We start from the raw sequence: 27472 nt of genomic DNA on the forward strand, positions 1-27472 counted from the left end.
CACTTATGGTTGACGTCATTATAAGTACTTGTTGACTGATCTAGTCCGCCTCCTTCAGCTGTCTGGCAAGGCGAACGGCGAGGACCAAAGTAGAAATATTGCCACACCCACCCCATCGGAAACAGGTAGTTCTAGCTGACGTACTGACAGACTGACTAACTCTAAATACGGGAATTAATTTGCTTTCATCATGGCAAACCGACCTAAAGGATTTGGCATGACAGCAGAATTAGCGGTGAGAAGTACTACCTGTACACTATTTTATACGTCAATTTCGTGCACATACATATTTCATAGCAGTATGCGAGTAATAGTATACTTCGTGCGGGTTTTAGTTGTGAGTCGTGACTATTTCGCAATGACAATGTAGTAGCCTATTCAGTACGAGTCGCATTAAGCTATGCATGAGCGGATAGCTCAGCTGAAGTGTTACAGATAATCGATGCAATCGTGCACGCAAAATATAAATGGAATTCGTAACACCACCTTGCAGAGTATTGTTTGAGATCGAGGGAGGGGTCAGATGTGGAGTGTGATTTAGGGAAGGGTGGGGTATGGCGTGAATCTTAGCTGAGGAAGGTGTGATGTGCGATGTGCATGTGTGAATTGAGATTTAATATTAAGGAGGGGTGTGTTGTGGAGGATAATTAGGAGGGGTGTTGAGTATTAAGATTGAGGGAGCGGTGGGTGTATGGCGTGAGATTGAGGGATGTGTGATGTGTGTTTTAAGGAGGGGGTGGGGTAGGTGCGGAGCGAGATTAAGGGAGTGGTACTGCATGGTAGGGTGTGGAGTGAGATTTAAGGAGGGGTGGGTGGGCCGTGGGCTACGGTGTTGAGTGAGGGAGAGGGGGGGGGGGGTGTGCAGTCATTGAGGGAGGGTTTATGTGGATGGAGCAAGGCTCAATATCGGTACGAAGAACTAGCATGGTCTTTTTTTCCTGGCAGATCATTGCTTATACGTGTAGGCCCTAGCCATATGAGAGAACTTACCTATGAAAATATCATACATTGATTGGTCGTTATATACATGTACATGGCAAATATTTGCAATATTATTTTTCATTTTGATCATGCAACGTGGTACACCTTTCAAACATCAAGTGTCAAGAAAATACATCGTTATACCATGAATCTACTGTGGTATACGATTGTAGGTATATCTTATCATCGTGTGTTCAAAGGTCAATTGCATTGTATGAACACGCACATTAGTGCTGTCTGCATGCAGTCTATAATAATTTAACATGCATGCTGAACGTGATACACTAATATTTCCGGGTTAATTACCTCATAAGACGTTTCCTATTCTAAAATAATTTACATCCGTTTGCATCAAGAAAGTCTCTAAAGCTCGCAGACATATGAGAAATTGAATAGTATTAGAGATCTGTTGCTATAGAAATACTCATGATGTTATGATCGTATTCTATTTCACTCAAGGCCGTCTAGGGTATAAATCTATCGGGTCAGCTATTCATTGTGTTCGAGACCTTGCTGTTTGCTATTCTCCCGTTGAATGCAAATATTTCATGAGCAGTAAACCGCGAATGCCATATCTTTATGGTGACGGCATACAGTAGTCTGCTAGCACAGACTCTGTATTGACACTTCAACACAATTCCAGAATCTATCTGTCTGTAGAGCGGCTAATGCAGTACATGCAGTACGTAATTCTATGATAAATTAGAAAGAGAAAAGTCACATATTCTTTTCAATATGACTACAGAAAGTACTTTGTCATTATTATTTTTTCTTCAATTCAATCTACTGATTTTGATAGTAAAAGCAAGAAGTACAGAAACACGTTAGTGATTTTTTTAAAAGCACAATAAAGAATATGTATTGTATACGAATGTTTGGAAGATAACTACACCAAATTGAAAACTTAGTCCTCTGCTTGGCTACTCTCCTGTCGAAGAAAATAAGTTACCAAATCTACTGTGACAAAATATACTTTTCAAAATGTGCTCTTATCTGTTCTTCTCTGTATGAAATTCCCTCATCAAAACTGAAGAATTTGGAACATTAAATTTTGTTTGAACAAAGCGGAGGAGTTTTTTGCGAATGGGGTTATAGGGCTGCCAATTTGACTTGTATGGATATTAATTGCTCATTCCTTTAATAGACGAAATGTTCTTCAACATTCATCGTGTCGATTTTCGTGGTTTATTTCGTGCAAATTATTTATTGAATGGACGGACTTCCCTTTAAGGAACCGCAGTCGTCTGTTCAAGAATAATCTAATAAAGCGATCGGTTTATAGAGGAAATATATTATTATAAGGACTGCAGGAAATGAAAATACATAATCATGATGAACTGTCGTCCTCAACATTTCCTAAACTAATTTCCTTTTCTATCCTACAAACGGCTAGACTGTTACGTAATATTTCACTTCCCCTGTTTTTCCCAGGGATCTTTTTTTTTTAAAAACAAGCACTTTGTCTCTGCATAATAGACCATTTTCGTAATGTAATATATTTTAATGCACAAATCTTTGTAAAGTGCCTTATTACAAAATATTTCATTGAACTGTTAGGAATAATTGTATTTCAATAGTCAGAATGCGAGCCACATACATTCCGTGTTGTTATGTAGGACATGCCATAATATGTATCTTACCAAGCAACAATAACAGGTATCCCCATCAGTTTTAAATGAGTATATCTTCAGTATTCTACATAATGTACTTGCGTTGAACAAAAATATTTATGTTGTCATTTTACATTTTATAATCTTCAAATTTCTGAAAACTTCTGAATTTCCAGTGGCGCATCAAGGTGGGGTACGCCCAAGGGGGGGGGGGGGGGAAGGGTAGAACCCCCCCCCCCCAAATACTCGTTTTGAGTGGATGACTTACTGACAATGTTTCACCAAATCATGCTATATTGTAATGGCATATGAAATTCTGTATTCAACACGCCATTTAACAACTCGCTCATCTTCTATATTTTCCCCGCTTTCTTTACCGAATTAGTGACGCTTGGTGCAACCCTTTTCCTCTTATATTATGTCAAGTTGTCAACAGCACCTCACCCTGCATTCCAATTCTCTAATCTCTTTTTTTCCCTTCCGTATTACTTTTCACATTTCCTCTCCAGTGAGCTCAAAGTGACAAAGTCCACACTCTGTTAAGTCAATATTTCTTTTCTGCCAGGGTGATATGATTCATTGTGATTGGGAAAACATGTATAATGTTATGGTAACATAATATGATCCCGCCGCGCTTTTTCTTGCACGTGCGTGTCCGCAGCTTCGGTCGGCCAACTTCTACAATAAGCACATTCTTATTATTTCCCTCATGGGCGCCCTGCATCCTCATCAAAAATATATCACCACCAGCCTTACCCGTAAGAATTCTTGAGGTGAACCTTGCAGCCAGGGCGGGTCCAGCCGGCGGCGAGTGTTGGGGGCCCTATTCGTGAGAAAATATTTAGCTGCAAATCAGTCGGCAAATAAGCGGGGCTGCGGGGGGGGGGGGGGGTGTGATCAATTTTTTGTTTTAATCACTCCCCCCCCCCTTTTCCCTCTGGAGCTCTTACCAGAGGTGGGGGCCCGTCTCCTTTATTTTTTTTAATACAAAAAGGTAAAATTGTGGTTATCATCTTTAATTCTTTAACTTCTGTTTTTGCCACTGGTGGGGCCCGTGCCACCCTGGCACCCACCCTGGATCCGCCACTGCTTGCAGCAGTGATTCGGCTTCATATGGCTGTGTGCTGCGCCACGGCCATGGACTTCTTACATCATAGTTTTTGTATATCTAAATAAAATCAATATGATTTGTTATTAGGGCCTATTTGATATATATATATATATTGTAATAAGCCGTGGTTCTTGAATAGCGGCATGGAAGACGATTTGTTGACTTATTTTACTGAATCTTCAAATGAAATTAAACTTGTTAACCCTAATAAGGCCGGGGGGGGGCATTATGGCCCCCCTCCACGATTTTTCCGATTGCTCGGGAACGCATAATTATGGATGGCGCCCCGCCGCTCGCTGACTTTTTTCTTTCGAGTCTTGCGCAACTTTCAAAATAATTTTTTAGAAAATCGGACCTACGGTTACAAGGTCACGTGACCTTTTGTCTTTGCATGTCAGCCCGAAAATCGCTCATTTTCGTGATTTTGTGTACAAAACATATGGAAAAGTCATTTTTCCTAAAAACAGATCAAACATAGGTTGTTGGGTCTTGTTTAAAGTTTAGGTGGTTGTTTTGGGAGTCAAAATAGTTGAATATTATTGTAGTAAGAGATGAATAAAACAACAACAAACAATGAAATACATAAAAAATTATCAAAACAAGGGATAACATGAGGAATAAGCTGGCTCTTCCAATTTTTTTTGTCGTGTCATTATATATTCAGAACGGTCTAATGAGTGAAAAAGAATGCTTAAATATGAATAATATATTTTTTATGGGTACAAATGTGATTTTTATGACTTTATTTGCATAAATTACCATAAATATGCAAATGAGTGAATTTTTCAAAAATTGAAATTATCATATTATTCTATACACTTCACTTGACATGCGTGCAAATTTTCGCGACGATCGGCCGCTTCGCGGCCGAGATCTTAAGGGGGGGGGGGGCATAATGGCCCCGCCGTACTAAGACCTCAAATAGCCCGGCCTTTTTAGGGTTAAAGGGGGGATGACTGGCCTACAGGTGTATTTATTTTTAGAATTGTCTTAGCACCGCCTGTATAGATAGACCGTGCGTCTGATACTCGGCAGACCGCAAAGTAATTGCAGATCGATATCCCCCACCTATAACAAAGTAAATAAGGACCCCTGTAGTTGCGCTATGTAAAGTCGATTTGTACAGACCTGCAAGAGCCAGCCATGTTGGATAAGAAGGTACCTATTCAGACTAACGGCACTGAAGATGGAAATAATATAAATACAAGAATAAGCTGATAAATGGATGGATGGGTGGTAAAGGAATGAATGAAGTATGTGATGAATTGATTACTGAATAGTGAAATAAATACTTTATTGAATAGAATAAAAAATCCAATTAATGTGTTTTCACCTCACCTCAACCTATATAGAACAAGAAGGCAGCCAAGTTTGATGCGGATTTAGCAGACGAGACGCTGCAATGGATAGTTAGCATACTAAACACAGGATCATCTGAGGACCAACAGCTGGCATCTCAAATTGTAAAGGTCAAAACCGAGAAAGATGTCCACACACCTCTTAAAGATGGCGTCATCCTCTGCCAGTAAGATTCCCTTTTTCATGTAAGATCCCCCCTCCCAATTTTTCAGTCGACTGCCCAGTGGTCTCGTAACCAGTGATCCCGGGTTCGAGACAAAGTCGATGCGCCCGTGCCGAATTGGAAAGACATTATTCCTCATTACCAAGGAGAGAACTCAAAGCCGTATGTCCCCTGGCTGCTTAATTACAAGCATACACATGCTTTCTTAGAAGTCAGATATAAAAACCATCAAACCATGAACGTTGAAAACAGTTACTTTGACCCACCGTGACAGCTATGAAGCCGATAAACCTGTTTTAATGGATGATTGATTGGTTATATCTGGTCATTTACCGTTATACTTTCAATGTCAAACATTTAAAACATTTATGAGGCTACAATCCACGAGACTGGCATCCATCGAGACCAAAGATTTCAGTCTTACAGACCTTTAAATAACGATTTTTAGGTTTCGCTAGACCAGTTGTCAATGATATGAGACTGATAGTCCAAGAGACCGAAAAGTACCTCTCGTAGGCATTCTAGCCTCTTTCCAGATGATTCCTCAGACCGTACGTAGGCCCATACATCCTCACTTGTGTACTTCTTTGTCTGTCCGTCTTGTAGGCCACTTGAAATTGCATTCTTTTCTATTATATTTCATGCATTTCTTTGTTTTGTTGGTCTCTCAATATTCAGAATTGTCTCATTATTGGTCCGAAGTAATTCAGACTTATGTCATTCTGGCTATGATTCCGTTCATCTTATTTTCCCGCTTTCATCCAAATGAAATTATTACAAGAGTAGCATTGCCTTTTAAAACTATTCATAGCCGTATGTCTAGTGTGCTAGTGTCTAGTGGCGACTCAAAAGCTCAACATAATACTTACCCGACATTGCATCAAGTAAATCAATACAACTTTCATTCTATATAACTCTAATGCATGTATTTCATAGGGCCCAGATTTTATCAACGCAATTAATCAATCTATTTATGAATCGGTCTACTATAATTGTATTTTACATTTCCTTTTTTATATAGTGTGGTCAACATCATCAAACCGGGGTCGGTGAGAAAAGTCAATAGCTCTAAGATGGCTTTCAAACAGGTAAGGTATATTCTCTAAAGGAAATCGGTTCTCAACTATAATTGTACTTACTGCAACCAAATACGTGCTCACGCTACTCCACTTCTCCGTCCTCATTTTTTTGTTTAAAGTGGAACGTAATTCTTGAAAAGAATTTAAGAAAGAAGTGTTAAATGTTAACTCAGTTAACTAATGGCCAACATGTTTGTTTGTGAAGTGGGAGCGGGCTACAGCTTATGTGACGACAAATTAAACTTGGAATAATAAACTCAAATTTGTTCAAAGCTCATCTTAAAATATATATCTTAATATATAATGGAATGAAAGAGGACTAAAATTGCTACAAATGGGTGCAAATAGGGTGCACATTTTTGTGTACTTACTGTGTACACACAATTGGTTGTTTTAGAGTAATGTTTGCCAGGGTGGGGTGAGACGAAGGCATACCCCCCCCCCCTCCCACCCCCCCCCCCCCCCCCCCCCCCCCATCATCACCAGTCTCTCACCGCCACCGGATCCGCTAAAAGTATTCTATGTATGCTCAATCAATCATGTCTTTTTTGCAGATGGAAAATATCGCGAACTTTCTGACAGGATGTGAAGGTCTTAAAATGAACAAAACTGATCTATTTCAAACTGTCGACTTATACGAGAGTGGCAACATCCCGCAGGTGATTTGAATATAATATATTGTAGAATTTAGGGCAGGTGGCAAATATTTGAAATCACTTTAAGATAAACTTGAGTTCTGGTAAAAAATAAAAAAATGAATTCTCACAGAATCAAACGAAACTTACACTAAATGTTCAAGATTACAAATAAATGTCATTTGCCAAACAATTTTGGTAGAAAATGTATACTGGCTAAGTAATGAGTATGCAAAGATAAGTAAATCAAGTTGAGTAGCCCCGACATTTTTTGTGTAGTCCGATATACATCTTTCTGTGTAAAGTGCTTGTTACTTTACCAAGACTGGGCCAGATTTATTATGATTTTGATGACTCCAGAACCTTGCAGTGCACACCAATACTTACATGCTACATGATCAACTTGTTCTGATCCATACCACACCTTTTCTTTCACAATGCAATCGCATGACCAGAACTCAAATTTATCTTTAATGACAATGTTAAAAGCAGTACAACTCGTACAAGGTTCAAGTATGTATGTAAACAGGCATGGTATAAGCAAATGTTGTATACTGAGTAGAAGCTTCTCCTTCGTCTTTCTCTAAGCATTTATTTGTTCACACCCTTTCTCTCTAACTCTCCAACTCTTTTTGTCTATCCCTTTTCTTCTTCTGTTCTGCGTGTGTACTATGTATTGTGCTGATGAATGTTGTTTGTGTGGATAGGGGTATTGTATATGGTATTGGAATGAATGAATGTATGTGGGTGGTTGTTTTTTGTTTCTTATTACTATTGCATGTTGATTAATTTCATTTAAATTTCATTTATATTCATTTATTTCTCTATTTTTGTACAGCGCCCCACCTAACAAGTTTGCTTTCTTAGGGGTCCTTCCAATGCATTGTTTGCATGTATTCATCAATTATCAAGTTCTTTAATGGAGCATAAATTTAAATTGAATTTGATAACAATTAATTTGTTCATGTTGTGCCTCAAACGTTGAGAATAACAGATGATGAACATAATTAAGTAGTAAAAGTATTGCATCAGTCATCAGATTATCCAATCTCAAAGAGAATTGGATTAGCCCACATCTAACAGTAATTATGTAATCCGACCCAATCATACCTCTACCTTTACGTTGCCCGTATCCGTATGGCTGCGAAACCATCTCCATAAAGTAAATAACAGAGTTACCTGGAAATTATAATCCTAATATATTGATGACAAACTAAATCTATCGACAGGCTAGTTTGACCGAATTCCTCCTCTTTATCTGCATTTGTATACGAAGATAATGAATTTTGAGGTGGGAAAAGAAGATTTTAATTTACTGGCATTTATTATTCTTTTCCACGCCTACAACCATGTTCACTTCTCTCGTTTGATGTTTCACGCCGCTCTCACACTTTTCCCTTGGCATTCTCACTTACTTTTCTTTGAGGGCCGGTGCCAGAGCCCCTCCCCCCCCCCTTTTTTTTTGTTTGGTGTCAACATTTTGTTTGTTCGTGATAATGTTTTATCAAATGATTTTATTCAGTGACCTAATCGTTTTGTGTGTGTGCGTGTGCGTTGTGTGTATGTGTGTGCGCGCGCTTGTGTGTGTGTGTAGGGGGGAGGTAATATACAAGCATACATTTTTTGTATATGTTCTACTATTTTTTTTTTAAATATTAGAAAGGGAATACCATGTGAATCATATATTGTCAAGATATTGACGTTTAATTAGTATTTACTGAGATTTACGTAAAGCATAATGTCGATCTGAAGTGTATTTTTGTTGTATTTTGTCGTTAATGTTATGCACTGTATTTTGAAGAAGAAATATTTTCAAAAAAAGCATCCCTTATCCCGGTAAATGAAATATTCTCGAGTTCTCCTTCAGAGAGGCATACTGAGTATGATCGAATATCTTTGATGCCGAACATTAGGTTCGCCCTCTTCGATCCACTAGAAAGAATACACACTACCAAGTAGGCATATACCTATTCGTATACCTTGATGGATAGAAGCAATATAGACCTTTTCTTAAAGGGATAGTTGAGTTCTGTTTTCAAACCGCAAATACCATCAAAGTGCATGGTTCTGGCTCTTATTCTTATCTACGACATTTCTAGCGCCTTCTTAGGACCTAAAATTGCTATGAAGGTAATTTTAAACCCCAAAATGAGTGAAATTTAGCCAATACGACCATACGAATTCAGCCCCACTTAGAAAAGAATAAGGTAACCGTAAATTCATTAATTAATTAAAAAATTACAGTACATTTTCCGGCTGGTTGTGCGTAATAATTATAACCAACACGGAAAAGCCAACAAAAAAGCCAACATCGGCATTGGCTAAAATACAACGTATAAAGGCGCTATTTCGGGTTTTTTTCAACGGCTTTTTCAAATTATCAAATATTTTTGGTGGTACACAAATATTAGAAATCGTTATATTTACGGATATTTCAGCCGTCTCTGAACCGATTTTGATCAAACAAAGATGATTTTGTCATTCAAATTGTATGTTCTTTAAATTCTTTCAAGTTTGACACTCAGTTTTTCATTATCTCACCAACAAAAATATTTTGTGTAGCGCCCTCTGCAACAGAACTCACCTTTCCCTTTAATCTTGCTTTTAGGACAAAATACCTCAGTCGATCACATCAACACTTAGCCCGACTCCAGTCCGACACCAAAACGAACTCCACTCGAATGGCAAATAATCGGTTGGTTTGAACCTACAACCTTCATAACACATCTCCAATCAAGTCTTCAACCACTCGATTATACCGCAGTCACACCAACAACAACGACAATTAACAGACCAAACAAATATCCGAAATGCCTAGAGTCGCCGTCGGTTTGGAGTCGATGCTGAATTAGTTTGGGGTACGTGTGATTGAGGTATGAAGTGATGTGCTGAGGATTGAGCTTCCCATCTTTGCTTCTCCTTTCAAGTGTCATCATTCTCTGTTTGTCACCAACAGGTTGTCTTTTCCATTATCGCGCTTGGCAGAAAAGCGAAGGCAATGGGACTGCAAGGGCTTGGTCCCAAAGAATCGACAGCAAACAAACGAGAGTTCACGGACGAGCAGCTACGAGCTGGTGAAGGTGTGATAGGGCTACAGGCTGGCTCAAACAAAGGAGCTTCACAGGCTGGTCAGAGTTTCGGAAAGTCTAGAATGATCCTTGATTAGATTATATGACCTTTCTAGCTGTATCATTCAATAGGAAGTACACTTCATGAGAAGATGAAGCGATAATTATACTTCCTATATCGCATTGTAACCCACATATCACCAAATACAATTTAAAGCGTATTCGTACCAGACTACCAGTTGATGGAATATATTGTGCCTAAATTGACATATCCAGAAAAGACGACAGAATTGAACCCCTCTCCCCGAAAAAACCTTGCACTAATTATAACGAACTAGATGCATCTTAGGGAGAAGTTTTTGCATTAGTGTGTCCTATCACTGACAAGGAGGATCAAATCAGACAACACTGTATAACTTTCGTGGATCCGTGTAGCAGCACGAATCTCATATTTCTATACGGAGTACTTTTTAAACATACACATACAAATAGAAGAAAGTCTTGTAATACCAAAAGACAAAGTCATCGTTTCACGAATCCCAGTATAAATACTGGACTTTGATACCGGGGTGTGCCCCATGATAGTGATTGGAAAGAATATTCCTCTTACTGTAGACTGGCGTTTTGTATTATTTCTTCAATTGATTTGATCTATATAATCGGCTAAACATTACAGTTTCAATAGCTGTTGTGAATCTATATAAGCAACTCAACAGTGTGTATGAAGCACTACTGCGAATATTCACATATAATCTTGTTTTGGCTTATCGTTATTATTGCTAAGCTATGGATTACCAGTTGTGGATTGAACCACGTTATATGGTTATATGTAGAGGTCAGTTATATTTAGAGTTTTTTCCGTTAATGGTTTGGGGGCTAACAATTGGACAAAACTGAGTCCGGTTTCCCGAGTATGACTGAAATATGACAATCAGGTGTGGGGGAGGCTATTTGTTGCTTATGTATGTAAACGTATGAGGACGTATGGGCTTGTAAATTCATGAAGAATTTTCCAAAAATGTTCCAAACACTGATGGTAAAGGCAAAGCATGATGGTGCTTCGGGGTATGCTTATGTTATAGGCTTATACAACATTAATGACAGCAAACTGTGTAGTCGAGCGCAAGCTGAAGTCAAGAATATTATGTATAATTTGATATTTCTTCATATTGAATAGCGCAAGGAAATACGATTCATTTGGATATTGATAGACCGATACATCGGGCACAGGTTGAGGGTTTTATTTTATTTCCTTTTTGTTTTGTTATTGTTTAATTTTTGTGTGATTTTTTTTGTGAAGATCGTCTCTTTCGAACCCCTTGGTAAATTTAGTATTCGAATTGTACCTTCATATTTGTAATCGATGTACATGTAATTCATATTCATGCTATGTTTCCAAAATTATGGGCTGAAAACAGTAGTCAGATCTACATGTTCTGTGTCATACAGTATAAGCATTGCATATCATATGCAGGTACGGCCATGGTGTGGCGTCAGGTTCGTGTTTTTTATTATTATTTATTCACTTTTTTATGGTTTATAATAAAATGTATCACATTTTCCAATTGCTTCATCAAGTCGTTTTACGTTTATCGAGATTTCCTCATTCTTAGTTTGGTTTTCAAAAGCAAGATCTTCCTTGAATTGATTAAATTATTATAATAAATTTGCTTATATTGTTGTCTATTGTTTTGAGTGATGTTCTGTTATCAGCGAGACGATATTCGTGACTGCATTTTGAGGCAGATCAATAATCATTCATGAGCACATGCAAGCAGACAAATCATGATTATGAGACGAGAGATTAAAGAGGGAAATATGAGTGAGAGGTGAAGAGAGAAAGGGGGAGGGGGTAAATAAGGGTCAAAGATTGATGGGACTAATGTGGATGAGAGGATATAACGACAGGAAGAGAAAGGGGGATACAGAAAGAGAGAGAGAACGTCAACAAAGATAGAAGATTAAACTGCAGATGAATGGAGATTTGCAAGAAACCATACAAAGAAACTTCAATAGCCTAGTGCATTGCCTACAGAAATGTGTGAAAATTATCATTCCATATTAGATGATCAATATAAATAATGGGCAACCCAATAGAATAATGCACTAGATTTCTTTTCTTTTAGATCACAAAATAAATTTGACCGATGTAGATGTAGAAAATGGATGCGAGAATTCTTAGTACCTAATACTTGAATAACAAAGAACATATAAATGTAAGGTATAATACAACATAAACAAACAATAATTCCTTCGTGTCAAAAGGTTTTTTTACATAATATATGTACATATAATAACGGAACTTAATATTTCCATAACATATTATCATAAATTTAAAGTATTATCCGAACTATTCTGTTTGAAAAGTGCAGGAGACCGCAATCATAAGCAAAGCTTGACAAGGATGGCGGCCTCGAAAAAACGAAAACAAAAACAAATCGTAAGGTAAAACTTAAAATGAAAAAGTGTTTATATACCAGGCGCGGATCCAGGGGGGCCCGAGCGGGCCTTGCCCCCCCCCCCCCCCGCAAAAAAAAAGGAGAGAGAGAGAAGGAAAGAAGGGAAAGGGAAAGAGGAGAGAAAGGGAAAAAAGAAGAGGAAGAAGAAAAGAAAAGAAGGAAGAAGTAGATCGGGGGGGGGGGCAAAAGGACTTGCCTCCCAGGCTGTTGCCCCCCCCCCCCCCCCCCCAAATCAAAAAATAAAAGAGAAGGAAGGAAAGGGAAAGAAAAAAGGAAAAGAGGAGATACAAGAAAGGAAAAAAGAGGAAGAAGAAAAGAAAAAAAGGGGAATAACGACACAACAAATCGTCTTCTTTCTATAATGATTTAATGAAACGTAAGCTTCCGCTTAGCGCGGGAGGGGGGAGGGGGAAACTCGCCCCTCCCTGCACCCACCCACCCCCAATTACGTCACTGCTGGTCACCATTACGAACCAATATTTATCTCGCATAATTTCAAATTTTGCCCCCCCCCCCCTAAGAAATCCTGGATCCGCGCCTGTTGTATATACAACGGCAACAGTTTCAATATAAAATGTAAGTTCTTCTTACTTAAATCATTGGTCTGGAAACAATTATTTGCCCATTGTTGTGTATTGTATTACATTTTCACTGACAATGAATTCACATTGTAATGCAATTTTCAAGTTTCCCAGGCTTATTTAGGAGAACAGAAGATTGATATTGTTTAGTTGTACGATAACATCACTCAGTTTGATTTGATTTGATTGGAGATATATCTCATAGAGTAAAGGCTATACAGTTTCAAACAAACCTACACCATTAAACTTCAAGCTCACTCACACATGATTTATTGCGACACTTTCAAGGCTACTTATTATTTCAAGTTCATGTATATACAAAGGGCAACAGCTTCAATATTAAACGTAATTAAATCAATGGTCTGGAAAATGTTAATGCCCATTGTTGTATATTATACAACATTTTCCATAACGATGAATATACATTGTATAATGCAATTTTCAGGAAAACCATACTTGTCATTACTGTTATATTTGTTATATGATACTAAAGCAAATCGTTTCGCTTATCGATAAGATAAATCAATGTGAAGTACGTGTCAAATAATGAAATCATTACGTGCTATTTTTAACCGGACTAGACATTTGAAGCGTATAAAACATGTATACACTATTGACAGCAAGCAAGTTTTTTAAACAAAGAATTCAGAAATTGAACAACATTGCACATTTTAGTCTACACGGCATGCTCTACACCCTTAGCTGGACTGTAAACAGTTGTCTTCTTAATGCTACAGTCACACGGCCATGTTACGGACCTGCGGATGCCTGCGTATATTTGGATAATGAAAATGCGTAATTTTTAACCCCAATACGGAAATTTGAGCAAAAGTTACCTATATTCTGCGGTTGATACGGATTAGTTACGGATGTTACGTATGAATTACGGATGTTACGGGTAAAACCTGCGGATGAACCCATCCGCTGCCAACCCGCTGACACATGTTACTGACGACTTACGGATGACTTACGGATTTTACGGATGACTTACGGACGATACGGATGACTTACGGACGATACGGATGACTTACGGACGATACGGATAAGTTACGCTCGTGTCTGCGCATGTCGGCTTCCTCTGGCGTCCGCACCATCCGCATATAAACCCACGTGGATCGGAGCTTGCTTCAGTCGCATTTCATCAAGTCTGAGATCTAGTTCCAGTTATTCAACAGTATACCATAGCCAATGGAAAAGTGGATTTCTAACCATGTGACAAGATGGTATACGAGATTTTTACAGATAATTAGTCGAGTGATACTGCTTCCAAAAGTTCGCAAAAGTGTTTTCCAAAAAAAAACGACTTACGAGATTTTGGACGCCCACCGACGATAATCAAATGCAAAATGCATGTAATACATTACAAACAATATTATACATGTATAGAAAACAAAATATAGCAAAACAAAATTTAAATAAGCTCGATGTGCCTCGACCCATCAAGATGTACAATACACTTATTTCGTTGCGTGTTCATAACGCGTTCTATCTCATGCTGATATTTTAATTTCTTTTTAAATGATGAAAACGATAAATAACCATTTAAACACTAGTTGAAAATATATAATATTTAGCATATAAAATATCAAAATTAAAAGAAGAATAATTTCCACCTGGTATGCCAAATACAAAATCATTAAAAGATAACATTATTTCACTTTTGAGAGTGTATTTTTCAAAATCATCTAAAAATCGACGATTGAAGGGGCATTCCCAAAATAAATGAGCAATAGTTTCAGAGTGTTTTGAACAAAAAGAACACAAATTTAATATACCAACAGTTTTCAGATACTTGTTAACACCAAGGATATTATGAAGAATTTTATATTGTAAATATCTAAGTTTTCTTGATAAAGAACATTTTAAAGGAATCATATAAATTTTGTCCCAAGTAACAATTGGTTTTGAAACAATGTTCCTCCATTTGTTTTGTGAAATAGGAGTTTTAAAGATTTTCTCAACACAGATTTTATAAATAAATTTACATCCTTTCGTTACCTTGTTCAATTTTTTTTTGGTCAAATTTAAGCATCAAGAGTTGCATGATTTGTCTGTTTGTTATGTTTGGCCAACTGCTTAGGCCATGCGCTGCTGCCAGGGAACTGCTCCGGCGGTGCCATTGTAGTAATGCTTGAGGTACAGGCGCTGGCGCTTGGCAATCTTGGTGGTGTAGTTGCCAGCAAGCCTCTGTTGCATGTCATCCAGCACGCCCCCCTCTCTCCATGCACCCGGGATGATGTTGTGCTGGTCGTCCTCTCTGTCCATCATGCCATTCTGCTCAGCGGATGCCTGGTCTCTCAGGAGGTTGTGGATGCACAGGCAGGCGAGGACGATGGTCTCCACTGTGGAAGGCACCTGCAGGCGCGGATCCAGGATTTCTTAGGGGGGGGGGGCCCAAATTTGAAATTATGCGAGACAAATATTGGTACGTTATGGTGACCAACAGTGACGTAATGCGGGGGGGGGGGTCGGGGCGAGTTTCCCCCTCCCAGGCTTTGACGTTTCATTACATTATTAGAGAAAGAAAACGATCCTTTGTACAGTTCTCGACTCTTAATCCTTGTCTAAATTCAGTTCCTCCCCTCCCCCTCCTTCGCGAAGTGCGGAAGCTTTGACGTTTTATTAAACTATTAAAGAAAGAAGACGATTCGTTTTACCGTTCTCGACTCTTAATCCTCGTCTGAATTTAGTTCCCCCCCTCCCGCGCGAAGCGCTGAAGCTTTTACGTTTCATTAAATCATTAGATAAAGAAGACGATTCGTTGTACTGTTCTCGACTCTTAATCCTTGTCTAAATTCAGCCCCTCCCTCTCCCCTCCTGCGCGAAGCGCGGAAGCTTTGACGTTTTATTAAACTATTGAAGAAAGAAGACGATTCGTTGTACCGTTCTCGACCCTTTATCCTCGTCTGATATCAGTCCCCCCCCCCTCCCGCGCGAAGCGCGGAAGCTTTTACATTTCATTAAACCATTAGAGAAAGAAAACGATTCGTTGTACAGTTCTTGACTCTTAATCCTTGTCTAAATTCAGTTCCTCCCCCTCCCCCTCCTGCGCGAAGCGCGGAAGCTTTGACGTTTTATTAAACTATTAAAGAAAGAAGACGATTCGTTGTACCGTTCTCGACTCTTAATCCTCGTCTGAATTATGTCCCCCCCCCCTCCCGCGCAAAGCGCGGAAGCTTTTACGTTTCATTAAATCATTAGAGGAAGAAAACGATTTGTTGTACAGTTCTCGACTCTTAATCCTTGTCTAAATTCAGTTCCTCCCCCTCACCCTCCTGCGCGAAGAGCGGAAGCTTCTACGTTTCATTAAATCATTAGAGAAAGAAGACGATTCGTTGTAAAGTTCTAGACTCTTAATCCTCGTCTGAATTCAGGTTCCCCCCTCCCGCGCAAAGCGCAGAAGCTTTTAATCTTCATTTAATCATTAGAGAAGAAGACGATTCAGTGTACCGTTCTCGAAAATAATCCTCATCGGAATTTAGTTCCCCCTCCATCCCGCGCGAAGCGCATAAGCCTTTACGTTTCATTAAATAATTAAAGATTCGTATTACCGTTCTCGCCTCTGAATCCAATTCAGTCCCCCCCCCCCCCTCCTCCCCTCCTGCGCGAGGCTTTGACGTTTTATTATTAGAGAAAGAAAACGATGCGTTGTACCGTTCTCTATACTCTTAATCCTTGTCTGAATTTCAAAGATGTTCTTTGTCTGCTCCTTTTTCTTCCTACGTCCTCTTCCGATTGGGGGGGGACCGCCCCCCCCCCCCCTGGCTACGCGCCTGCGGTCAGATAAACACATCTTGATACCTTGTCCGACCCCGCAAGCTCAGGGGTTTAAGGCAATAAATTACGGTCAGATAAGCATTCAGGGGCCCGCCTTAGGGCCCCTGATGGGGTCGAGGCGGCGGAGCCGGCCCCGGAGGCTCAGGGGCTTTAGGCGTTTAATTTAATTTTTGTGTATACCTTATTATTTTGTGACACTGGCAAGTCACTATTTGGCGTTGGGTCCAGGGGGCGGAGCCCCAAAAAATCAGGGGTTTTAGGTATTAAATTACCGTCAGATGATCATCTAAGGGCCCGTCGTAGGGCCCTAGATGGAATCCAGGGGGCAAATCCCCCGGAAGCTTAGGGGTTTTAGGCATTTAATCACGGTCAGATGAGCATATTTTGATGCCTCGAGGCTCTCGATCCCCGCCGTACGTCGGGCCCTGACATGTAGGAATCTCAAGAATCATATATTTTGCCTGGTTGTAAATTTAGGAATTTTTTATTTTCCAACAAACACATACAAACGTATAATTTACTAAAATGTGAGGAAAAATTTCGGAAATTATGTCATTCAGCATTATTTGTAATACACCGTTGTGGAATCAGAAATAAACCACGTTTGAATTTGATTTCCCCCAAGCCCCCCCCCCCTCTATCAGTACGCCAGTATCTCCTCTTTTCCTTTTTTTTCTTTCCCTTTCCTTCCTTCTTTCTTATTTTTTTTTGATCGGGGGGGGGGGGGGTGGGGGGTTAACAGCCTGGGAGGCAAGGCCCTTTCGGCCCCCCCCCCCGATCCCCTTCTTCCCCCTTTACTTTTCTTCTTCCTCTTCTTTCTTTCCCTTTTTCTCCTTTTTCCCTTTCTCCCTTCTTTTCCTTCTTCTCTCTCTCTCTTTTTTTTTTTTTTTTTTTTTTGCGGGGGGGGGGGGGCCAAGGCCCGCTCGGCCCCCCCCCTGGATCCGCGCCTGGGCACCTGTGCCATAGCACTCAGAAGACACCGGAATCTGTTTGCAAGAATGCCAAAGGCATTCTCCACACATCTCCTGGCTCTGGAAAGTCTATAGTTAAATATCCTCTCCTCCATGGTCAGTGGCTTGGCACCAAAAGGCTTCATCAGGGTGGTGCGTAGTGCAAATGCAGCGTCAGCAATCACGAAATAAGGGATGTCTCGATCGTCATGAGGCAGTGGCTCATCTGGTGGTATTCCAATGTTCTCATCGTCAATTGCCTCTTTCAGACTGCACGTGTTCCAAATCTGGGCATCAGAACTCGCACCACCTGCTCCCACCTCCACCCACCGGAACTTGTAGTTGCCATCAACCAGGGCAAGGAGTACAATCGAGTTGTACCCCTTATAGTTGTAGAACTGGGAGCCACAGTTCGCGGGTGCCTTGATGCGGATGTGCTTGCCATCTAAGGCTCCCAGGCAATGGTGGAAGTTCCACCGGTCGGAGAAGGTCTGGGCAATGCCCTTCCACCCCTCTGGAGTAGATGGGTTGCTGATGGTCTCCTCGCCATACTCAGCGTAGATGGCCTGACACACGTCCAACACCAAGAGTGAGATGGTGTTGTGGGGTACATAGAATAGGTACATCAGGCTGTGGTAGGAGTCCCCACTGGCAAGGTAGCGCATGGTGATGGCGACCTTCAAGCCTACTGGAAGGGCCTTCCTGTACCAGGTATCATACTTCTGTAAGCGAGGAGTGAGGCGGGTGACCATTTCGGCAAACATGGCAGGTGTGATGCGGGTGAAGTTGCGGAAGCCCTGAACATCCTCATTGCGTAGCAGGTGCATCAGGTTACCATAGGTACCCTGGTGTGGTCGCAATGTGATCCAGTGACGAACCCAACACATCCTCTCTTTTCTCCTTTCAAGGATGGCTTGCATCTTGGCCATCAGGATCTTCATCTGCATCTGATTGTGTTGGATGGCCATCAAACAATCCAGCAACACAAGGCGGCGTTCTCTCTCCATCTTGAGTGACCTGTGAAAGTCTACAGTTGAAGAACTGACAATGATGAGGATGCTGGCAGCATCAAGGGTTGCATACCCAAGTGAAGACCATTTGGCATGGGCGACATCCGCCGAAATGAAAGAAGACATAGGTAAAAATTCCGCATATTATCCGTATCTCAACCGTAACATACATATCCAATCCGTAACATCCGTATCCCATCCGTAATATTCGTATCCCATCCGCAAGCATACGCAATTACCGCAAGTCCTATCGTAAGATCCGCAATATATATGTCAAAAATACGTTAAACATACGTAACTCCTACGTAATAGTGTTTACGTACCCCTATGTATCCGCAGGCATCCGCACACCCGACAAAGTGTGCGGATCAGTTACGTATCTAACGTATCCTGCGGATGAGTTTACGTATCTTACGTATGAGTTACGTATTTTACGTATGGATAACGTATATTCTGCGGATGCTTACGTATATTTCATCCGCAGCAAAATTTTGAGATTTTCAAAATTCCGCTGCGGATCTGCGTATGTCTGCGGATCCTGCGGATTGAATTACGGATGGATACGGATGCTTACGGATGATACGGATCCTTGCGGATGCTTACGGACTTTTATTCGTAAGCATCCGCAGCTACCGTAAGTGGCCGTGTGACTGTGCCATAAGCCTTCCATATAAATATAAATTTAAAGGAGGTCAATAATCATTATGAAAACACCACTTTCGTAAGGTTGACACATCAATATATATTGTGCACACATGTAACAATGTGATAATATTTTTTCTTGGGGGGGGGGGGGGGGAGACGGGAGGAGGGCAATCCAAAAAGGGACTGATATGTGAACATTAATATTGATAGGTCGCTTCACAAAAGGGGCATACATAGTCCTTTTTTGTGGATAGTTTTTTGAGCAAAACACAAAATAGGTGGAAGGACGGGGAACACGTCTTCCTTCAATTTTCTGAGGGGGATCGTCCCCCATGGATAATTTGAAAAAGTGTACACCAACAAAATGTATAGCAAATACTGACTAAAGACTGCAACACGCTTTAAAGGCCTACTGCACTACTTGTAGCTACTTGCGCCCTCTTACAACAAACAATGCCTAATCGGTGACTATTGGTCCCCCCTGATCCTCTTTTTCTTATGTTAACTGAGAGCTGAGTTGATGAGATAACCACCTGTCCAATGATTTTGTAGGGCGCTCTAATCCCTCCTTTAAACTATGGCAGATAAGCTTTAAGGCTCTGGTGGGCCCAAGAGTACAGCGTTTAGACTAATAGAAATGCTAAAATCTTCTCGCTCGGTCGCTACGCTCCTTCGCATGATATCCTAAAAATATACAAGTAAATATTGAAGAAAATATGTATTCTGTTGTTATCACGTATGTACAAATTACACTGTATGTTAACAAGATTAAACGTTATAGAAATAGATCAGTGTTCCAAAAATGAATATTCAGCTTGCTCTTTTAAGAAGCCCCTTCCTGCTCAGTCAAACTAAAATTTACCTAGTAAATATTTACAACCCTTCGGACTGCACACTAGATATCGGCAAAGTAAAAGTGAAGCGTGAAAAAAGTATATTGCTTGTTTTTATGCTGTAGTTTTGCTAAAGAATGTAATTTTGTAACACAACAAAACTTCAAAAACCTGTGAGGGGTTTACATATAAGACTTATCATACAGCTTTATGGGGGGGGGGGCAGTAACCCCCCCCCCCCCAATACAATTTAAACATGGGTTATTTTTAATTTGATACCAGTGATTTACAAGTATTGCTAAAATGGCAGTATTTTTCCATGAGCTCCCGGGGGCTCTACCCCCTGGAACCCACCAAGGGCCCTAAGGCGGGCCCCTGTTTGCTCATCTGGCCGTAATTAAATGCCTAAAGTCCTTGAGCTTTCGGGGGCTCTGCCCTCTGGACTCACCAAGGGGCCTAAGGCGGGTCCCTAGATGCGTAATTTGGTCCCTAAAAGCCCTTCCGTTATGTATTTCTTTGTCTTTCTTTCTCCATATCCTCTGCACTCTCCTTATGTATTTTTTTGTTTTCCCTTTTCTTTTACCTTCTCTTCCCTGGGTATACGTGCTTGCACATGTACTATATATGGCTAAACAGTTTTGTAAAAAAAAATATGCGCGAACGGTCAAGGAGTAAGAAGAAGGCAAAAAGAGTACGAAGACGGCATCCATGGAAGCCATGTGAGAGTGTCCACTTTTTTCGCTTTTACTTTCACCCTTGCATTCTTTCCTGAATCAGAGTTTTCTCACACCTTGTAGACTCGTGCAGGTTATGATCTTGTGTGTGTGTGTGTGTGTGTGTGTGTGCGTGCGTAGGTAAACGCCATCAACCGCGGACCACTCCATAGAAAACTACCTCAAACCGCGGACGTACCTGCAATGGGGGACCGTCCACGGTTGCGATACCGGTTCCGCCGTATAAAATTTACGACGTAGGGGGCGTTTGAATATTAGATGTCACAGCGTGTACGGAACATCGAGTGGATCAGTCCTATGTGTATCGCGAAATGTCACAGCGCCCCCTTCGATGACTGCGCGGGAAAGACGCGATTCCATGACATTTGCTCCGGCGACAATTGCTCCGCTGTAAATTTCATACACTAATCGAATGGCTAACTTCAACCCTGGATTCAACACCATACCCTACCCTAAACCTAACCCTAAACCTAACATAAAACCCTATTGAAACCCTAACCCTAACCCTACATCTTAGACGAAATAAAGCCCGGAGCAATTGTCGCAGGAGCAAATGTCGTGTCACCAGAGGCGCCACCTGCTATCATCCCATAGCAGGTACGTCCGCTGTTTGATGTAGTTTTCTATGGAGTGGTCCGCGGTTGCTGGCGATTACCCATGCACACACACACAAGTACTAAACTTGGTCCACGTTTGACGCCATAAACGTGTAGTGGTGTGTGTGTGTGTGTGTGTGTGTGCGCGTGTGTGCGTGTGTGTGTGTGTGTGTGTGCGTGTGTGTGCGCGTGTGTTTGTGTGTGCAATTCGTGTAACGAAATAACGTATACCATAGCTTGGCAATTCTCATGGTCATGAGATACAATGTGAAAGGAAATGAGAGAATAATGGTCGCGTAGCTTAAATCAAAGTTCCCCATTGCAGTCCTCTCTTTTTGGATATTTTTGCATTTTGTTTTTGTAAGAGGTGTAGCGCCAGAAGAAAGAAGAGGAAGAAGAAAAGAAACGGGTGAAGAAGGAGATCGGGGGGGGGGGGCGAAAGGGCCTTGCCTCCCAGGCTGTTGCACCCCCCCCCCCCCTCCAATAAAAAAAATAAGAGAGTAGGAAGGAAAGGGGAAGGGTAAGAGGAGATAAAGGGAAGGAAAAAGAAGAAAAGAAAAGAAAGGGGATATCATTTGCAATTTTCCCGCCGGTGGATCGAGGAGGGGCAAAAGGCCCTTACCTCCCCCCGCCCCCGCTATAACAAAGAGAGAAAGAAGGAAAAGGGAAAGAGGAGAGCTAAAAGGGAACAAAAAAGAGGAAGAAGAAAAGAAAAGGGTGAAAAGAACGGGAGATCAGTTCCGGTTAATCCCGCCAACAACGTGTGGATCGGGGTGGGGGCCGAAAGGCCCTTGCCCCCCCCCCCCCCCCCCCCCCCCCCTCGGCAAACCTTAAGGAGGAGAGAAAGGGAAAGAAGAAAAAAGAGAAAGAAGAAAAGGGGGGTACTGGCGTACTGATAGGGGGGGGGGGGCTTGGGGGAATTCAAATTCAAACGTGGTTTATTTCTAATTCCATAACGGTGGCTTACAAATAATGCTGAATTCTTTCCGAGATTTTTCCTCAGTTTTTAGTAAATTATACTTTTGTATGCGTTCGTTGGAAAATGACAAATTCCTAAATTTACAGCCAGGCAAGAAATATGATTTTTGAGAAAAGTTAGGGCCCGGGGATCTGCTGGAATCGCAAGCCTCGAGCTCCCCCCCCCCCCCTCCACTTTTAAAAAAAAAAGGTATAGTAAAGAGAAATAGAAATAAAGAGAGCAAGAAAGAAAGAATAGTTAACTAGCTGCTCATCTGACCGAAATTAAACGCCTAAAAAACCCTGAGCTTCCGGGGTTCCGTCCCTTGCACCCCGCCTAGGGCCCTAGACTCCCCTGGATGCTAATCTGACGGAAATGTAATGACTAAAACCCCTGTTTTCTGGGGGCTTCGCCCGCTGGACCTCACGCCAATTAGTGTCCTGCCAGTGTCACAAATAAGGTATAAAAATATGTTCATCTGACCGTAATCAAATGCCTAAAACCCCTGAGCTTCTCGGGTCGGACAAGGTATCAAAATTTGTTTATCTGACCGCAGGCGCGTAGCCAGGGGGGGGGGGGGGGATAGAAAAAAATAGAGAGGAGAGGAAAGGAAGAGGACGTAGGGAGAAAAAGGAGCAGACAAAAAACATCTTTGAAATTCAGACAAGAATTAAGAGTATAGAGAACGGTACAACGAATCGTCTTCTATCTCTAATAATTTAATGAAACGTCAAAGCTTCCGCGCTTCGCGGAGGGGGGGACTGAATTAAGACAAGGATTAAGAGTCGAGAACGATACAACATATCGTTTTCTTTCTCCAATGATTTAATGAAACGTAAAAGCTTCCGCGCTTCGCGCGAGACGGGGGGAGAGGGTGGGTCTGAATTAAGACAAGGATTAAGAGTCGAGAACGGTACAACGAATCGTTTTCTTTCGTCAATGATTTAATGAAACGTAAAAGTTTCCGCGCTTCGCGCGGGAGGGGAAAATTACATTCAAACGAAATAATTTTCGAGAACGCTATAACGAATCGTCTTCTTTCAATAATAGTTTAATGAAACGTCAAAGCTTCCGCGCTGCGCGGAGGGGGGGGGGGCTGAATTAAGAGAAGGATTAAGAGTCGAGAACGGTACAACGAATTGTCTTCTTTCTCTAATACTTTAATGAAACGTCATATATATATATCTTCCGCGCTTTGCAGAGGAGGGAGGGGGAAACTCGCCCCTCCCTACATCCCCCTGCATTACGTCACTGCTGGTCACCATTACGTACCAATATTTGGCTCGCATAATTTCAAATTTGGGCCCCCCCCCCCTAAGAAATCCGGATCCGCGCCTGTTATATACTGTGTATATATACTTGTATATATACTGTGTATTTATAGAGCCGCAAAATTGAGGGGTCGCTAATTATTGATGAAAGACTCTAATTTGACTGACCGTGTCAATGCATTTCAGTTGTGCTGTCATTATTAAGTTATTATTCAGGTCGAAAAGATCTCATTACCGATTTGCCGCAGTGCTCAGTGCTCTTGTTATATGGACATGTGTGTGTTTATAAATAAAGATATAAAATTATTAATACTTCACGATCAGTATAACTGAAATATTCAAGTTCATGCTGTGATAGGCCTGTACAATTATTCTAACAGCCACCAGGTCAATTTTCATTTAATATTCTTTCTTCCCAGAACTGTTCAATTGAATTAAGTCGGGCGTATAATAGGATTTTATACGTGTGCAATGAGAGTTTGCTATATAGCCTTGTATATTAAGAAAGTATAAATGGGTACCTGGCAGGAATTATTTCCCTGACATGCTAGAGCGCCGTATGGCAGCCGTCCTAAAGCCAGGGTAAAAATCGGGAGCGCCAAAAGTGTCAAGTATGACAGACATGAGCGCTATAAAAGAACCTACTATTATTATCATTATTATTATTATTATTATATTCAATGATATGCATGACATAAGAGTATAGACAGACAAGGAATAGACTTCATCTGATGTTTATAATAGTTCGATTAAGCTGAGTTGAACTTACTAACTCCAAAGCACGAGTAATAAAAGTCTTAATTGTTAAACTATTTGCCAGTTTGTCGCTCTGAGAATGAGAGATAATTACACTTCACTTGATCCAAAGCTCAAGTAATGTACATATTATGTACCTCCATTTCCTTTCATTTACTAGAAAAGGGTAAATAGTTCGATTCATGAATCGTATATGATCTTATCTACTAAAATAACATTGGCATCTCTTGTCACTGAGATAAAGAAATCATACAAGAATCGTACATAATGCTTTGATTCGGAACTTGTTCCGTCGAGTGATTGGTATTTGCTCCGGCGGGATTTAGCTTCGGGCTGCATAATAATATTGTCAAAACATTGATGTTAGGGATAACGTTGCAATAGGGAATGTTCGTAATGTCTATTATAAGTTAGGCGCTACCCGGTCAACGTCAAGGACTCACATTTCTTGCATTCATGCCGGTGCCAGCAGCAAAATTTGATAGCACATTAGCAACGATATCAACCGTATTCCATTTAAAGCTACATAATTCTTTTTTTATAATATCTATAAAAATCCATACCTCAAAAATACATTTGACTCTAAAATCTTCGTATTATACAAAAATAACCCAAATCCAGTTATATAAGGTATTTATTAGCCATTTTGAACATCATCATGCCTCCTCGGGTCTCCTAGCCACTATTATACATATTACACAGTCTGAATGGATAAGTCGACCGAAAAGCCTAGGTATTGACGCAACAAATTGACATCTATAGCATGAATGTTTCCTAATTTCAGGTTCCGGCAGCCATCCTGAATTGAAAATAGCAGCGATCGTAGGTACGATATCGAATATAACTATGAGGCTATAAACTCTAATCCTTCCTAATTATTCAAAGCATACCAATGAATATCCTAATCTCTATAACTATATACAGCTTAACTGTAAATAGTAAGTAATCAGGCGCGCCGGAAGCAGTTTGGGATTGGGGGGGCAAACATTCCAGGGGGCTCACCTTCCAGGGGCAGTGACGTAATGAGAAAAAAGTTCGGAGGGGGGGGGCAGACGAAAAATCTGCATCACCATCAGTCTTACACGTTACATGCAGGTCCCGCGGAACATTTTTCAAAGTGGAGTATTATCGATCAGGTAGAGCGTAAATTGGCGTGGGGTCCAGGGCATGAGCCTCGGCAGGGGGTCAAGGGGCTGAGCCCCCGGAAGCTCAGGGGTTTTAGGTATTTCATTACGGTTAGATGAGCATCCAGGGGCCCTCTTTAAGGCCATTGACGTGTTCCAAGGGAGGGGGGGGGGGGAGCCACCAGAAGCTCAGGGGTTTTACTATTTAACTACGGTCAGATGAGCATCCAGGGACCGTCTTAGGGCCCTTGGTGGGGTCCAGGGGGCAGAGCCCCCGGTAGCTCAGGGGTTTTAGGTATTTAATTACGGTCAGATGAGCATCCCGGGGCCCGCCTTAGGGCCCTTGGTGGGGTCCAGGGGGCAGAGCCCCCGGAAGCTCAGGGGTTTTAGGTATTTAATTAAGGTCAGATGAGCATCCAGGGGCCCGCCTTAGGTCCTTTGGTGGGGTCCGGGGGGGGGGGAGCCCCCGTAAGCTCTGGGGTTTTAAGCATTTAATCACGGTCAGATGAGCATTTTTTATACCTTATTTGTGACATTGGCAGGTCACTTATTTTTTCTCCGTCTTTCTTTCTTTTTCTCTTTAACATACCTTTTCAAAAAAGAGGGGGGGGGGGGGGGGCTCGAGCCTAGCCACTTTGCAGACCATGACATGAAGGCTTCTAAATACGCGTATTTTCGCCTGACTGTAATTTGGGAATGTCTTATTTTCCAACAAACGCATAAAAAGGTATGACTTACAAAAAAATGGAGAAAATATGCCGGAAATTCATGTCACAACATCCATACCTGACAACATCAACATTTGTAAATCACTTGTTTCGAATAAGAAATACACCACCCCCCCCCCTCCCCCCCCCCATCAGTACGCCAGCGTTCAGGGTCTCATGTCTTCTCACCCCTATAACAAAAAAACGGACACGCTTTCCTATTCTCGCACAATATGTCCACGATATGCGCGTATCGCTATTATAGAGACCTCCATTGATAAATACCGTATATAGGTGGCATGCGCAATGTTTATGAAATTTAATTCCTGTGAACTTTCCTTTTTCTTTGAATGGAATTGTATATGTGATTTAATTCAGGTTTTTATTATTGTTACGTTCTTTTGGATTAAAAATACAAACCAAGTTTACTCCTTTACTGTTTGTTTTTTTTGGAGGGGGGGGGGGCGTTTTGGGGGGGCAAAAATGCGTTTTGCCCCCCCACTTTTTTGACTGGGGGGGCAACTGCCCCCCCTGCCCCCCCACTTCCGGCGCCTATGTAAGTAATCCACTCCCGTCATCTACAGGAGACTGGCGACCATTCTGGACGCCATCTTGGATTTCCCGGTTTTCAGGTTGTCATAACACATTTTGAATAATCTAGATGGTCTTTTCGACCCCGAAACCTAAGTACATGCAGACACCAAAATTACATCTCTAAGATGGATACATCACGATTTGTGGTCTAATTCCAGTTTTTAGCGGCCATCTTGGCTTCCAAAATGGCGTCCATCCTAGTTTCGGCTATTAAGGCTACTCTTGGATACTTTAAAGTATGCCTGTGATTATATCCTGACCTCTAATACATAATTGTAATCTTACTAGTTACAGCTTTAATGTAAATAGTAACTCACTTCCGATCATTATTATAGGAGACTGGCGGCCAGTTGATTTACCAGTTGATATTTCCAGTAGATTTACCACTTACCAGTTGACTTACCAGTAATCAATCAACTGATAATCAATAATCATTATTAGCATCTGGCCACCAACTTTACCATATATACA

At 41.1% G+C, this 27472-nt stretch overlaps 2 protein-coding genes and 1 long non-coding RNA gene across 3 annotated transcripts; 1 reads left to right on the forward strand and 2 right to left on the reverse strand.

Moving 5' to 3' along the window:
• The first annotated feature begins 44 nt into the window (after window positions 1-44).
• On the forward strand, window positions 45-11680 carry LOC592995 (myophilin). The gene is made up of 5 exons (XM_792493.5): window positions 45-235; window positions 5055-5227; window positions 6246-6312; window positions 6858-6962; window positions 9895-11680. The coding sequence occupies exons 1-5, from the start codon at window positions 191-193 to the stop codon at window positions 10102-10104; spliced, it is 600 nt and encodes a 199-aa protein (XP_797586.3). The 5' UTR covers window positions 45-190; the 3' UTR covers window positions 10105-11680.
• Window positions 11681-13768: 2088 nt separating this feature from the next.
• LOC115928786 lies at window positions 13769-14590 on the reverse strand. The gene is made up of 2 exons (XR_004066220.1): window positions 14367-14590; window positions 13769-14200 (listed from the first exon to the last, which is right to left on the reverse strand). It is a non-coding gene; the product is annotated as an uncharacterized LOC115928786 (long non-coding RNA).
• A 326-nt stretch (window positions 14591-14916) lies between these two features.
• On the reverse strand, window positions 14917-19432 carry LOC115928785. The gene is made up of 2 exons (XM_030996686.1): window positions 17779-19432; window positions 14917-15401 (listed from the first exon to the last, which is right to left on the reverse strand). The coding sequence occupies exons 1-2, from the start codon at window positions 18907-18909 to the stop codon at window positions 15123-15125; spliced, it is 1410 nt and encodes a 469-aa protein (XP_030852546.1). The 5' UTR covers window positions 18910-19432; the 3' UTR covers window positions 14917-15122.
• Window positions 19433-27472: the final 8040 nt, after the last annotated feature.

Source organism: Strongylocentrotus purpuratus, unplaced genomic scaffold (assembly GCF_000002235.5).
Source record: "Strongylocentrotus purpuratus isolate Spur 01 unplaced genomic scaffold, Spur_5.0 spur5_scaffold_3, whole genome shotgun sequence".
Classification (NCBI taxonomy): domain Eukaryota; kingdom Metazoa; phylum Echinodermata; class Echinoidea; order Camarodonta; family Strongylocentrotidae; genus Strongylocentrotus; species Strongylocentrotus purpuratus.